At 38.9% G+C, this 16,236-nt stretch overlaps 1 protein-coding gene across 1 annotated transcript in view; it reads right to left on the minus strand.

Annotated features, from left to right (window-relative positions):
- Positions 1-16,236, minus strand: part of MUC19 (mucin 19, oligomeric) — a 207,261-nt gene that overhangs the window by 42,096 nt on the left and 148,929 nt on the right. The window contains 26 exon segments of the mRNA XM_030939700.1: positions 231-284; positions 383-436; positions 935-988; positions 1,126-1,173; positions 2,222-2,275; positions 3,921-3,971; positions 4,123-4,176; positions 4,445-4,477; positions 4,892-4,945; positions 5,090-5,143; positions 5,909-5,962; positions 6,616-6,669; positions 6,807-6,854; positions 7,130-7,162; positions 7,655-7,708; positions 8,581-8,634; positions 8,778-8,831; positions 9,530-9,583; positions 11,261-11,314; positions 11,451-11,504; positions 11,774-11,803; positions 12,255-12,308; positions 13,166-13,216; positions 13,360-13,413; positions 13,675-13,707; positions 14,314-14,363. Coding sequence (XP_030795560.1) covers positions 231-284; positions 383-436; positions 935-988; positions 1,126-1,173; positions 2,222-2,275; positions 3,921-3,971; positions 4,123-4,176; positions 4,445-4,477; positions 4,892-4,945; positions 5,090-5,143; positions 5,909-5,962; positions 6,616-6,669; positions 6,807-6,854; positions 7,130-7,162; positions 7,655-7,708; positions 8,581-8,634; positions 8,778-8,831; positions 9,530-9,583; positions 11,261-11,314; positions 11,451-11,504; positions 11,774-11,803; positions 12,255-12,308; positions 13,166-13,216; positions 13,360-13,413; positions 13,675-13,707; positions 14,314-14,363 — 1,295 coding nt within the window.

The following is a 16,236-nucleotide window of genomic DNA, read 5'->3' on the forward strand; positions in this document are numbered from 1 at the left end:
AAAAATGTTTCCATAAGCCAGGACATCAAAGACAGCCTGACTGAGACACCTGAGGTCATGAATTCACAAGCAGAATAACTGACCAGGTTGATATGACACACTATGGCCACAGAGAAACTGCGGGACCCTCCCTCAAAAGACTTTCACTGCATTACTGTTCATTACTGTTCACTGCAGCCACCCAGATCGAGAGCTGATGAGAGCCCCAGGCCTCAGCCTGACAAGCTCACCTCCTGGTGGTCCTGCTCGGGTGGTCCCGCTGCCTCCTGGGAAAGTTGTGGCCTCTGAGAGAGAAAGGAATCGGAAGTATAAAGATTGGACAGGACATGCTGGGTTTCCCAAAGCTGACATTGCCTAAGGGGCCATATTCAGAATTCCTGACCTGTGTGAGCACTTCCAGGTTCCAGAACTTTGCCAGAGGTGCCCTCAGTAGTACCTGAAATAAGAAAGGTGGTCAGCTAATCAATCTGTTGCTTCTCATGAAATGGGCATGGGTTCTTAAAGGAAAGATAATAACTTTGTTTCTTCAATATACCAGTACATTTATTTCTCTGGGCTTTCTAGTTTTAAGAGTTTATCCATATATTGCTCGTGGAACATATAATTCCCTCAACGAGTTTACACAGAAAGTCCTCCACCACTGAGATCCTTTTTTAGGATTTAGTTACAGGGAGATAGATTCAGACCAAGTCACCTCTATAACTGCAAGGGAATGGGCCCCATGCTAGCCTGATGAAGAGGACTTTGACACAGGGAACAAGACACAAGGAGGGAACATTGAAGTGTTGGAACCCTATCTATTGATGTTAAATATTGAACATCTGCTAAATATTTGTAATATGCCAAATGCTGAAAAGCCAAAGAATTTTGCTGTATTTCAAGTGAGACATGGGAAGTTATTACAAAGTATACTTAGTTCCTTAACGGAGCTCACCTGTGATTATTTCGCCACTTGTTTTTCCATTTTCTCCTACAGAAGTTGTAGCTTCTGCAAATGAGAGAAGAGGAATAACAGTGAGGACAAAGATTTGAAGAATCTGAGAAGAGTATGGTAAGATCACCCAGGCAGACAACTCACTGAGGAGCCCTTCCAAAGCAGTGGTTCCTCCTAGCCTGGTGCTTTACCTGAGTTGGAGCTCCCAGGGGCAACTGTTGTACCAGAGGGAACTGCAGCTGTGCCTAGGTGGGAAAAAAGAAAAGATCAGCATGGGAACAATTTTGCGATCCCTGGAAGAATGTCGGTAACAAGTCTATCTGTGACTTTGATACAGCAAAAGATACTTTCTGAACCTATAACTGACAAAAATATAGACGTGTTGCATGTCTATCGTTTGCCTTTGTGAAGCCAAGTTTAACATCATGGCTAATATACCTGCCAATCTTTGCCAAGATTAAAGGTCATATCAAAGGCTGTTTCCATATTTACCTATTTTACTTCCTGGTGCTCCAGTAGTGGCTCCTAACGAAAAGAAAAAGAAGGGAGAAGAGAAGGAGGAGGAGGAAGATAAGAGTAGGAAGAGGAGAAGGAAGAGAAAGAAGAGAAGAAGGAAGAGGCAGAGGAGGAAAAAAAGAAGCCGGGGGAGAAGAAGCAAGAGGAGGAAGCAGAGGAGAGGAGGAGAAAGAGGAGAAGGAAGAGGAGAAAAAGGATGAAGAAGAGAGAGAAAAAGAAGAAGAAAGAGGATTAGGTAGAGAAGGAGGAGAAGAAAGGAACAGGAGAAAAGGAAGACAGAGGAACAGGAAGACAAGAAAAAGGAGGAGGAGGAAGCAGAGAAGGAAGAAGAAGAAAGATTTCGAATTTTTTCTTTGAACTAAAACGTGACATCTTAATGATTTCGGTGCTGAATAGAAATCAGTACTGTAATGTAACATAGACTAAGCTCTTTTCACAGGAAGAACCATTTCAGAGCCAGAGCTATTATATCTGCTCTCTCAAGAGGCCTAGAACCCAAGGGTTCGTCCCTGAGAAGGGAAAGCCATTAGGAACTTTGGGGCCAAGTGGTTTCAAATCCGAATCCAAAAAGTATTGCTGGTTTCCCCGGAATACTATAGCCCCCAAAGGATATAAAAACTGTATTCCACATGAAAGGGACTTTTGCTTTATCTTTGCACATTTTACATAATGTCATATTTCAAAATAAAAGGCTTAACTGTTTTCCCTAAGAAATCCATGAACTTGGAATCAAACTATAACAATAAAAAATGAAAATATCCAAATCTTCACCTGATTTTATTCCTGCTCCGGTGGTACCACTTCCTCGTAGGGAAGCTGTGGTCTCTTAAAGATGGAGAGAAAACCAAAATTAATTGAGTATGAAGGAAGATGGGTGAGTTAAGCTGATGAGACTACATGAAACAAATACAATTCAAAATGTCTTATCATCTACCACTAAGTCAGAAAAGAAGCCCTTTTCCATGCAAAAGTGTTTATCTTCAAGACACAAGTTTAATTGTCCATTTTTAACTCATGGATCTTCTTTGGACCTTAGGTAGTTGCAATGGTAATAAGGTATATAAAGGCCATATATGATATGTATATAGCAAGGAAATCATAAATGATCAATATGCTCATTACTGTTAACATCATTATTTATTGCTTTAAGTATTAGACTTTTCATGAGAAAAAATTCTGCCAGTGACTACCAGTGTGTAATAATTCCAGTGTGGGAATAGAAATAGGAATCAATATCTCAATTCTTTACCCATAATGAGAAAGAAAATGGCCTAGGATAGGATAAGAAAACTATGCGTTTCCTCAATGTGTCAACAAGCTCTGTTCAGAGGTTTCTAGAAGCAGGAGTTAATCTGTATATGTTTTCTACACATCATTTGTATCTCATGGAATATTTAATGAATAAAATGTCAGTAACTCAATCACTTCATTTAAATATCAATGAGAGGAAGAAAAACATTTATCTTCAATCTCCTAACTGAATCTCAGTGCCTTGGCTCCATGGTGAAGTCTCCTTGAAGCAGAGGAAAAGAAGGTTAAAAAGTTGAGTGTCTGGCCTTTAGTTATTAGGTAAAATCCTGCCTATGTGATAATCTTTCTTCAGAAAATGCTCTTCACAGAGAGTACAAACAGTATTAAGAAAGAGGGATGAGCTAAGCTGACGTCATTACATGAGATAACCTCAATTCAAAATGTCTTGATACTTTCTATTAAGTCAGAAAAGAAGGCCTTCCGAATTTAGAAGTAATGAAAACTATAAATAAACAAGTTTAATTGTGAAAATGTGAAGATACATCATTTATAAATTTATTTTACTAATTGAACCTTAGATATTTTTTCATTGGAATAAGATATGTAAACCCGTAATTAAAAAAGCAGATACAGTGTGGAACTCATAAATGATTGACATGCTCATTACTATTATTATCATTATTTATTGCTTTAAGTATTCGATTTTCATGTGTAAGAATTTTTCCAGTGGTTACCACATTGGAACCTGGAATTATAGAGGTATAGGAATCAGTATTTTTACTCTTTGCACATAATGAAAAGAAAATAGCCTTCGATGGGGTGAGGTTAATCTGTGTTGTCTTAATGTGTCAAAAAGCATTTTTTCAGAGGTTTCTAGAACCCGAAGTTAATCTATACTTTTTCATGTACCATTCCTATAGATTATTTAATGAGAAAAATTTTAATAACTACTGTTTTCTTTATATATCACTGAAGGAAAGAAAGACCTTTCTCTCCAATCACACAACTGATGCTCAGTGCCTTAGCTCCATGGTAAAGTCTCCTTGAAGCAGAGGAAAGGAAGATAAAGGCATTTGAGTGTCCAACTTTTACATATTAGGTAAAATCTTGCCTATTTGTAAAATTTTTTTTAAATGCGCTACACAGGAAGTACAAATGGTAGATGTGATCAAGGCAAAGTGACCTACTGGGAAGGAGGTAGTGGATTGTCAGTTCTTACTTGCAGTTGTTGTAACCCCAGTCATTCCACTTGCTCCAGGAGAAGTTGTGGCTGCTGGGAGAAGAAGGACACAAATGGAAAAGATTCAGGGGGCAGGGTATGGAATGGAACAGTGGAGCTCCTGCATAGAAGCACCAAAAGGAAAGACATGTTACTGTAGCAAGCACCTGTGAAAGGATTCCCCACCACACTGTGGACTCACCTGTGCTGAAACTTGCAGGGGCAACTGTTGTGCCAAGAGATACCCCAGAGGTGCCTGAAACACAAAGAGACTGAGGTGATCATGGTGAATGAGTAAGTCAAATGAAGAACCGAATCTAAAAGGAATATGCTCTATGTATGTATATATTTATTTATTTATATGCCACCACAGAAATCTCTCTCTGAGCACGAGACAAATGGTGAACTACATGTATTTGCCTGTTTTCAACAATTCAAACCAAAGCACACAGAAAATGTTCCCAACTTCAGGCACACCTGGAAATTTGATAAAACAAAACTAGATGCATTTCCCCAATGCTCACCTGCTTGTTTCCCTGAGGCGGAAGTGATGCCTGCTGTGAGGGAGAAAGAAAGAGGAGGGAAAAAATGGCTTAAATGTATTAAAACTTGAGACATAAGAAAAAACATACTGAGCCAGCATTTTTATTCACATATACACTTGTAAATGCATGCGTCCTGGATCCATGGGACTCTTTACTGTTTCACATACACACACGGAAAACTTTCTGAATTCCTCCTAAACTGCTAGCAATAGTTGTAATACAAATGGAGAAATTCCATCCCATCCTCAGAAATGGAACAGTAATGCTCCATTTTAGAATTAGTAGATTTTAAAAAAATGTATCTTCACCAGCAAATCTATTTTGAATCACTTGCAATGTCCTAAATAAAATAAACATAAACTCTCTCAAGAAAAGCTTGAGACATCTCATAATTATGATGCCAGATCATGGGTTGCTTCTTCTCACCAGTTTTGAATCCAGTTCCAGAAGTACCTGTCCCTTCTGTAGAAGTGGTGGCCTCTGACGAAAGAAAGAGGAGAATGAAAAAGGCTGGGAATTTAGAATACTGGAAGAAGATATTGGGATATTACTGTATCATAGAAGTCATAAAAGAAATATGACATCTGACATTAAATAAGAAGAATTTACTTCTTGTTAAGCTACCTGTGTTAAAACTTCCAGATATAATTGTCATTCCAGACAATTCTCCAGTAGTACCTAAAATGTCAAAAAAAAAAAAAAAAAGTGGGGGAGAAGGAAATAAAGGAATAGAGCATTTTGTCTCCAGTTAAGCTTGAAGCATCAATGTAGCCCTAAAGCACTGGAAGCCCTCTCCTGTAGACAGTATTTCTATAGAGAATGGAAAATGATCACCTTCCTAGCACTTGATTTTCCAGGCCCACACGATGGATAGGTTGCTGCTGGGATACACTTTTACTAAGGCAAGGGGGGAATAGGGCTTTAAATCACCCTGACCTGTTTTCTTTCCAGGAACATATCCCTCTGGTGTGACAGAGGTACCTACAGGAGATATAAATCATTGTTTATAAGTAGGACTGTGTGATACAACTTGGGGCATTTTAATAATCAGTTGTCTTCCTGAAGCTTTCTAGTGAGGGGAGAGAGGAAATCAACATCATGGATAAGTATATGAGAAAAATGATAAAAAGTATCAAGCTGTGAGTGGAAAGGCTGGGTAAGGGGAATAGGAAGTCCTGGAAGGTTGGAATGTATGAAATATTTTCTAATATGTTTAATCAGAAAAAAATAATGTCTCCATAAACTAGAATAGTGCAGACAGCTTGGCTGACAAGCCAAGTCATGAAATTTACAAGTCTAATAACTAACCAAGGTTGATATGACACAATATGGCTGAGGAGAAAATGCAAGCCCTTCCTTCAAATGCCTTCATATTATTTGTTCCCTGTACCCACCCCGACAGAGAGATGATGAGAGCCCCAGGTCTGGGCCTGCTGGGCTCACGTCTCGGTAATCCTGCTCGGGTGGCCCCGCTACCTCCTGAGAAAGTTGTGCCCCCTGAGAGAGAAAGGAATTGGAGGTATGAAGACTGCACAGGACATTCTGGGGTCTCATAAGCTGTACTGGCCAAGGGGCCATGTTCTGAAGGTGCCTGACCTGTGTGGACACTTCTGTCTTTCAGAGTTCTGCCAGAAATGCCCTCAGTAGTACCCCAGATAGGAAAGGATCATGGGCAGTTGGTCAATTTGTTGCGCCTTATGATATAAGCATAGGCTCTTAAAGAAAAAAAAAAACTTTTTTCTTCAATACAACAGAAAATATATTTCTCTGTTGTTTCTATTTTAAGGGTCAATCCATATATTATTCATATAAACTATAATTCCCTCAGCAAGTTTACAGAGAAAGTCCTCTACCACCAAGTTCCATTTTTTAGGGTTTAGATACAGAAAGATAGATTTGAGACCAAGTCACACATATAGCTGTCAGGGAATGGGCCCTATGATATCCTCATAAAGGGACTTTAGAGCCAAGGCACAAGAAACAAGGAGAAAATGTTGAAGTGTCTGACCTATATTTATTAATGTTAAATTTTGAACATCTAAATTTTTGCCTAATATGCCAAATATGGAAAATTCAAAAAAATGTGTCATATTTCAAGCAAGACATGGAAAATTATAACAAAGTACACTTCGTTCCTCAACAGAACTCACCTGTGATTATTTCAGCTCTTGTTATTCCACTTTCTCCCACAGAAGTTGTGGCCTCTGCAAAACAAGGAAAAAGAATAGCAGTGAGGGCAAAGATTAGAAGAATCTGAGAAGAGTATGGTAGGATCACCCAGGCAGACACCTCATTGAGGAGCCCTTTCCAAGCAGTGCTTCCTCCCAGCCTGGTGCTTTACCTGAGTTGGAGCTCCCAGGGGTGACTCTTGAACCAGAGGACACTCCAGCTGTGCCTAGGTAGAAAAGAAAAGAGAAAGATGAACATGGGAACTCTTTCATGACACTTGGAAAAATGTGGCCAACAGTATGTCTACTTGTGACTTTGAAGCAAGAAAGCACACTTCCTGAAATTATAACTGACATAGGGACTAACAGGTTTCAGGTTTATTGTGCGCCTTTGAAAAGCCAAGGGTGATGCTGTGGCTAATATTCCTGCCCTGATTATTATTACCAAGATTTGGTCAAAGTTGAAGGTCATATGAAAGGCTTTCCCCAAGTTTACCTGTCCTACTTTCTGGTGCTGTAGTGGTGGTTCCTAATAAAAAACATAAGAGAGAAGGAGAAAAAAGAGGAGGAGAAAACAAGAAAGAACAAGAAGGAAGAAAGACAATTTTGAATTTTTATCTCTAAACTAAAATATGACATCTTAGTGATTTCTACAGTGTAGAAATCAGTATACTAATGTTATACAGACTATACCCTTTTCAAAGGGAAAACTTTTCAAAACCAGAGCTATTAATGCAAGTCTCCTCTCCAGAGACCTAGAACCCTGATGTTAGTCTCTCAGGAGGGAAAGACTTTAGAAATTTTGGTCTCAAGAGTTTACAAATCCAAATCAAAGAGCAAACTCTGTTCTCTTGAAATATTACAGCCTCAAAGGAAATTTAAACCCACACTCTACATTAAAAAGATTCTCTGCTTTTTCTGTAATTTAAATTTATTTTCAAATTAAAAGCTCATTAAAAAAGTTTTCTCTGAGAAATCTATCAAAGTACAACAATAAATATAAATACCCCAGAGTCTTTACCTGATTTTATTTCTGCTCCAGTGGTGCCACTTCCTCCTAGGGAAGTTGTGGTCTCTAAAAGATGAAAAGAAACCAAAATTAATTGAGTATTAAGAAAGAGGGATGAGCTAAGCTGATGTCATTACATGAGATAACCTCAATTCAAAATGTCTTGATACTTTCTATTAAGTCAGAAAAGAAGGCCTTCCGAATTTAGAAGTAATGAAAACTATAAATGAACAAGATTAATTGTGAAAATGTGAAGATACATCATTTATAAATTTATTTTACTAATTGAACCTTAGATATTTTTTCATTGGAATAAGATATGTAAACCCGTAATTAAAAAAGCAGATACAGTGTGGAACTCATAAATGATTGACATGCTCATTACTATTATTATCATTATTTATTGCTTTAAGTATTCGATTTTCATGTGTAAGAATTTTTCCAGTGGTTACCACATTGGAACCTGGAATTATAGAGGTATAGGAATCAGTATTTTTACTCTTTGCACATAATGAAAAGAAAATAGCCTTCGATGGGGTGAGGTTAATCTGTGTTGTCTTAATGTGTCAAAAAGCATTTTTTCAGAGGTTTCTAGAACCCGAAGTTAATCTATACTTTTTCATGTACCATTCCTATAGATTATTTAATGAGAAAAATTTTAATAACTACTGTTTTCTTTATATATCACTGAGGGAAAGAAAGACCTTTCTCTCCAATCACACAACTGATGCTCAGTGCCTTAGCTCCACGGTAAAGTCTCCTTGAAGCAGAGGAAAGGAAGATAAAGGCATTTGAGTGTCCAACTTTTACATATTAGGTAAAATCTTGCCTATTTGTAAATTTTTTTTTTAAATGCGCTACACAGGAAGTACAAATGGTAGATGTGATCAAGGCAAAGTGACCTACTGGGAAGGAGGTAGTGGATTGTCAGTTCTTACTTGCAGTTGTTGTAACCCCAGTCATTCCACTTCCTCCAGGAGAAGCTGTGGCTGCTGGGAGAAGAAGGACACAAATGGAAAAGATTCAGGGGGCATGGAATGGAACAGTGGAGCTCCTGCATAGAAGCACCAAAAGGAAAGACATGTTACTGTAGCAAGCACCTGTGAAAGGATTCCCCACCACACTGTGGACTCACCTGTGCTGAAACTTCCACGGGCAACTGTTGTGGCAGGGGCTACCGCTGAGATACCTGAAACACAAAGAGACTGAGGTGATCACAGTGAATGAGTAAGTCAAATGAGGACCTGAATCTAAAAGGGATATGCTGTATTTCTGTATTTAATTGCCATAACAGAATCCTCTTTCTCTGAGCAGGAGGCAGGTGGAAAACTTGATGTATCTGCCTGCTTTCAACAATTCATAACAAAAGAAGATACAATGTTTCCAAGAACAAGCACAACTGAAAAGGTGATAAAAGTGAAACTAGATGCATTTTCCCAGTGCTCAGCTGATTGCTTCCCTGTTGCTGCAGTGATGCCTGCTGTGAGATAGAAAGAGGAGGAAAAATAGTTTAAATGTATTGAAGCTTCACAGGTAGGAGAAAATACTGAGTCAGCATTTTTGTTCAAATATACATGTTAAATGTATGTGTCCTGGTTCCATAGAGGTCTTTTCTGTTTCACACATATGCACTGAAAACTTTCTGAATTCCACCTAAACTGTTAGCAGGAGTTGTAACATAAATGAAGAAATGCATCATATCCTCAGAAATGAAGCAGTAATGATCCATTTTAGAATTAGTGGATTTTCAAAAAAAACGTACCTCCACCAGCAAATCTATTTTGAATCACTTGCAGTGTCCCTAAATAATACAAACACAAACTCTCTCAAGGAAAGCTTGGGAGACCTAATATTTATGACGTCAAATCACGGGATGTTCCTTCTCACCAGTTTTGAATCCAGTTCCAGAAGTACCAGTCTTTTCTGTGGAAGTAGTGGCCTCTGATGGAAGAAAGAGGAAAATGAAAAAAACTGGGAATTTAGAATACTGGAAGAAGATATTGGGATATTACTTTATCAGAGAAGGCTTTAAAAAATCATGGCATCTGACATTAAAATAAGAGGCATTTCTTGTTAAGCTACCTGTGTTAGGACTTCCAGATATAAAGGTCATTCCAGACAATTCTCCAGTGGTAACTAAAATGAAAAAAAAAAAAAAAAAAAAAAAAAGGAAAGGAAATAAAGGAATAGAGCAGTTTGTCGCCAATTAAGCTTGGAAGCATCAATGTAGCACTAAAGCCCTCTCCTGTGAACACTCGATTTCTATAGAGAAAGGAAAACGAACAACTTCCTAGCACTTCATTTTCCAGGCCAACATGGGATGGATGTGTTGCTTCTGGGATTCCCTTTCACTATGAGGCAAGAGAAAAATAGGGCTTAAATCAACCTGACCTGTTTCCCTTCTAGGAATATATCCCCCTGGTGTGACAGAGGTGCCTACAGGATGAAAAAAATCATTGTTTTATATTTATAAGCAGGACTGTGTGATATAACTTGGGGAATTTTAATAATCAGTTGTCTTCATGAAGCTTTCTAGTGTGAGGAGAGAGAGGAAATCAACATCATGTGTAAGTATATGAGAAAAATGATTTAAAAAGTATCAAGATGTGAGTCGAAAGGCAACCTGGGTAGGGGAATAGGAAGTCCTGAAAGGCTGAAATACATGAAATGTTTTTAAATATCTTTTATGAGAAAAAATAATGTCTCCATAAGCTAGAATAGTGCACACAGCCTGGCTGACTATCCAAGGTCATGAAATTCAAAAGCAGAATAACTGACCAGGTTGACAGGACACCGTATGACCCAGAATAAAATGCAGGCCCCTACTTCAAATGCCTTCACTATTTGTTCTCTGTAGCTACCAACTAGAGACATGATGAGATCCTCAGGCCTAAGCCTGACAAGCTCACCTCCGGTTGGTCCTGCTTGGGTGGTTCCACTTCCTCCTGGGAAAGTTGTGGCCTCTGAGAGAGAAAGGAATTAGAGTTATGAAGACTGCACTGGACATTCTAGGGCCCCATAACCTGTATTTCCCAAAGGGCCACGTTCAGAATTCCTGACCTGTGGGGGCACTTTTAGCCTCCAGAGTTCTGCCAGAGATGCCCTCAGTAGTACCTGAAAAAAGAAAGGATTGAGGTCAGTTGGTCAGTTTATTGCTCCTCATGATACGGGCAGAGGCTCTTAATGAAAAAAAAAAAAAAACTTTTCTTTAATAAAACAAAATTTATTACTCTGGATTTTCTATTTTTAAGAGTTGATCCATGCATTGTCCACAGAACATATAATTCCCTCAGCAAGTTTACAGAGAAAGTCCTCTGCCACTGAGTTTTTATTTTTAGAATTTCGGTCCAGAAAGACAGATTTGGGCCAAAGTCACCTATATAATCATCAGGGAATAGGCCCCATGATGCCCGGATGAAGGGTTCTGAGACCCAAGGCAAAAGACATAAGGGGAAAATGTTGAAGTATCTGAACTATATTTATTGATATTAAATATTGAACATCTGCTAAATTTTTGCCTAATATGCCAAATATAGAAAATTTAAAAACTTTTGCCATATTTCTATTGAGACATGGGAAATTATAACAAAGTACACTTCGTTCCTTAGCAGAGCTCACCTGTGATTATTTCAGCTCCTGTTTTTCCACTTTCTCCTATAGAAGTTGTGGCCTCTGCAAAACAGGGACAAAGAACAGCAGTGAGGGCAAAGATTAGAAGCATCTGAAAAAACATGGTAGGGTCACCCAGGCAGACACCTCATTGAGGAGCCCTTTCCAAGCAGTGGTTCCTCCCAGTCTGGTGCTTTACCTGAGTTGGAGCTCCCAGGGGAGACTGTTGTAGCAGAGAGCACTCCAGTTGTGCCTAGGTAGGAAAGAAAAGAGAAAGATCTACATGGGAACTCTTTTGTGACCCTTAGAAACATGTGGCCAACAGTAGGTCTATTTGTGACTTTGAAGCAAGAAAAAACACTTCCTGGACTTATAACTGACATAAGGACAACTATGTTTCAGATTGATTGTGTTTCTTTACAAGGCCAAGGTTAATGCAGTAAGCAATATCCCTGCCTTCATCATAATGATGATTATTATGCCAATGTTGGAGGTCTTATGAAAGGCTTTCCCCAAGTTTACCTGTCCTACTTCCTGGTGCTCCAGTGGTGGCTCCACATGAAAAGAGATTAGGAGAAGAAGAGGAGAAGGAAAGAAGAGGAAAGAAGGAAGAAAATCTTAAATGTTCATCTATGAACAGGACATTGTTTTACAGACTATGCTCTTTTCAAAAGGAAAACCACTTCAAAGCCAGAGCTATTATTGCAACCCTCCTCTCCAGCAACCTAGAACTCTGAGGTTAGTCTCCCAAAGGGAAAGACTTTACGAACTTTGAGCTCAAGAGTTTATAAATTCAAATCCAAGAAGAAACTCTGTTTCCTTGAAATACTATAGCCTCAAAGGAAATTTAAAACCACACTCCATACTAAAGAGATTCTCCACATTATCTGTGATAATTTTCTGCAATTTCAATTTATTTCCAAATTAAAAACTCATTTAAAAAATTTCCTCTATGAAATTTATCAAAATACAACAATAAACATAAATACCTCAAAGTCTTTACCTGATTTTATTTCTGCTCCAGGGGTGCCACTTCCTCCTAGGAAAGTTGTGGTCTCTTGAAGAAAACCAATTGAGTATTAAGAAAGAGGGATGAGCTAAGCTGATGTCATTATATGAGATAACCTGATTTCAAAATGTCTGGACACTTTCTATTAAGTCAGAAAAGAAGGCCTTCTGACTTTAAAAGTAATGAAAAACATAAACATATAAGTTTAATTGTTAAAACCAAGAGATACATCACTTGTAAATTTATCTTCTTAATTGGACCTTAGGTATTTCTCAATTGGAATAAGATACGTAAACCTCTAATTAAAAAAGTAAATATAGTAAGGAACTCATAAATTATCAATATGCTTATTACTATAAACATCATTATTTATTGCTTTAAGTATTAGACTTTCCATGTGTAAAAGTTTTGCCGGTGGCTACCACATTGGAACTCAGAGTGATAGGAATCAATATTTTTATTCTTTACACATAATGAAAAGAAAACGACTTTTGATGGACTCAGGGAACTCTGTTTTGCTAATGTGTCAGCAAGCTCTTTCAGAGGTTTCTAGATCAGGAGTTAATCTTTATGTTTTGCACGCACAATTTCTATAGAATATTTAATGAGAAAAATGTTAGTGGCTGTTATTTCCTTTATATATCACTGAGGGAAAGAAAGACCTTTCTCTCCAATCACACAACTGATGCTCAGTGCCTTAGCTCCATGGTGAAGTCTCCTTGAAGCAGAGGAAAGGAAGATAAAAGCATTTGAGTATCTGACATTTACGTATTGGTAAAATCTTGCCTATTTGGAATTGTGGTTTTTTTCCCAACAAAAATGCTCTTCACAGGAAGTACAAATGGTAGATGTGATTGAGGCAATGTGACCTACTGGGAAGGAGGTAGTAGATTGTCAGCTCTTACTTGCATTTGTAATGCCAGTCACTCCTGTTGCTTCAGGAGAAGCTGTCACTGCTTGGAGAAGAAAGACACAAATGGAAAAGATTCGGGGGGCATGGAATGGAACGGTGGAGCTCCTACACAGGAGCACCAAAAGGAAAGACATGTTACTGTAGCAAGCACCCATGAAAGGATTCCCCACCACACAGTAGACTCACCTGTGCTGAAACTTCCAGGGGCAACTGTTGTGGCAGGGCCTACCACTGAGATGCCTGAAACACAAAGAAACTGAGATGATCACAGTGAATGAGTAAGTCAAATGAGGCCCCAAATCTAAAAGGGATATGCTGTGTTTCTGTATCCATTTGCCATAACAGAAATCTCTTTCTCTGAGCACAAGGAAGGTGGAAAAATTGATGTATTTACTGCTTTCAACAGTTCATAATAAAGGAGATAGAGAGACAGTGTTTCAAGTACAAACACAACTGAAAATTTGACAAAAGAGAAACTAGATGCATTTTCCCAATGCTCACCTGCTTGCTTCCCTGTTGCTGCAGTGATGCCTGCTGTGAGATAGAAAGAGGAGGGAAGAAAGGTTTAAATGTGTTGAAACTTCAGATATAGGAGAAAATGTTGGACAAGCCAATTGTTAGCTACACAATTATGGATGCATGCTCCCTGTTTCCATGAGGCTCTTTTCTTCTTCACACACATTCACACAGAAAACTTTCTGGTTTCCAGCTCAAATGCTGGTGAGAGTTGTAACTCAATGGAAAAATCCCATCCCGTCATCCGACTTGATGAAGGGAGGCTCAATTCTAGGACTGGTAGTTTTTCCAAATAAATTAACAAATAAATAACAGCAATCCTATTTTGAATTACTTGCAATGTCTCTAAATGAAACACAAACTCTCTCAAGGAAAGCTTGAGAGTACTAATCCTTATGAGGCCAAAGTATGGGCTGTTTATTGTCACCGGTTTTGAGTTCAGTTCCACTAGTGCCACTCCCTACAATGGAAGTTGTGGCTTCTGAGGGAAAAAGTAGAATAGTGAAGTCTGGGAATTTGGAATACTAGAGGGGATTTGGGGGTGTTATTTTATCATAGCCATCCTAAAAGAGATATTGTGACATGTGACATTAAATAAGAGGCATTTCCTTCTTGTTAAACTACCTGTGGTGGAACTTTCAGACATAATGGTTGTTCCAGATAATTCTCCAGTGGTACATAAAATGCAAAAAAGGAAAATGGAACTATAGAGTATTATCTCCCCAACTAAGCTTGGAAGCATCAACGTGGCCCTAAAGCACTGGAAGCCCATTCCTGAGTACACTGTTTCTATAGAATAAAAATGAACAGCTGCTTAGTACTGGGCTTTCCAGGCCAACATGGGATAGATGTGTGGCTACTGGCTTTCCCTTTTACTACAAGGCAAGGGGAGAATAGTCCTTTAAATTTGTTTGCCTTCCAGAGACATAGCCCCCTGCTGTGACAGAAGTGCCCCCAGGAGAAACAAAGCATGGTTTTATCTTTATAAGTAGAACTCTTTCAAACAACTTGAGGGCATTTTAATAATCACTTGACTTCATGAAGCTTTCTAGTGAGGGGATACAGAAAATAAGCATCGTGTATAATTAAAGTAGAAAAATGATAGAAAATGTCAAGCTGAATAAAAAGGAGTGAGATCATGTCCTTTGCAGGGACATGGATGGAGCGGGAGGCCATCATCCTCAGCAAACTATCACAGGAACGGAAAACCAAACACCGCTTGTTTTCACTCTTAAGTGAGGGGGTTGAGCAATGAGATTGCATGGACACAGGGAGGGGGACATCACACACCAAGGCAAATTAAAGGATGGGTCAATAGGTGCAGCAAACCACCATGGCACACGTATCCCTATGTAACAAACCTGCACATATCCTGGAACTTAAAGTAAAAGAAAAAGAAAAAGAAAAGAAAATGTCAAGCTGTGGGTGGAAATGTAAACTGGCTAAGGAAGACTGGAAGTCCTGGAGGGTTGGAATGCACGTAATATACTCTCAATCCTCATATCAGACAAAAATGTCTCCATAGGCCAGGATACTGGAGATAGCCTGCCTGAGACATCTGAGGTCATGGAATTTATAAGCAGAATAACTTTTCAGACTGTTATGACATAATATGGCCTCAGAGAATGCCGACTTCTCCTCAAATGCTTTCATATTATTTGTTACTGTAGCCACCAAAATTGAGAGATGATGAGAGCCCCAGGCCACTGCCTGAAAAGCTCACCTCCAGGTGGTCCTGCTTGGGTGGTCCCACTGCCTCCTGGGAAAGTTGTGGCCTCTGAGAGAGAAAGAAACAGAAGGTAAGAATTAACAGCATTTGCAGTGACCTGGATGAGACTGGAGACTATTATTCTAAGTGAAGTAACTCAGGAATGGAAAACCAAGCATCGTATGTCCTAAGCTATGAGGACGCAAAGGCATAAGAATGATACAATGGACTTTGGGGACTTGGTAGGGGGAAGAGTGGGAGGGGGCAAGGGATAAAAGACTACAAATAGGGTGCAGTGTATACTGCTCAGGTGATGAGTGCACCAAAATCTCACAAATCCCCATTAAAGAACTTACTCACGTAACCCAATACCACCTGTACCCCAATAACTTATGGAAAAATAAAATAAAAAATATTTTTTTTAAAAAAAGACTGCACAGGACATTCTGAGTCTCCCATAAGCTGTATTGCCCAAGAGGCCACATTCAGAATTCCTGACCTGTGTGGGCACTTCCAGCTTCCACAGATTTCCCAGAGATGCCCTCAGTAGTACCTGAAATTAGAAAGGATTGTATTGGTTAATTTGTGGTCCTTAATTTAATGGGCATGGGCTCTTAATAATAAAACAAATTAAATGTCTGTTTCTTTAATATACCAGGAAATTAATTTTTCTGGACTTTAGTTTTGAGAGTGAATCCACACTTTGCCCATGGAACATATCATTCCCTGAGCAAGTTTACTGTGATTTGTTCTGAGAGAACAAAGTCCCTTCCACTAGTCCCTTTCGTAGGGTTTAATGATAGCAATGTACACTTGGGCCCAAATCATCTATGTAACTG

Source organism: Rhinopithecus roxellana, chromosome 10 (genome assembly GCF_007565055.1).
Source record: "Rhinopithecus roxellana isolate Shanxi Qingling chromosome 10, ASM756505v1, whole genome shotgun sequence".
NCBI lineage: Eukaryota > Metazoa > Chordata > Mammalia > Primates > Cercopithecidae > Rhinopithecus > Rhinopithecus roxellana.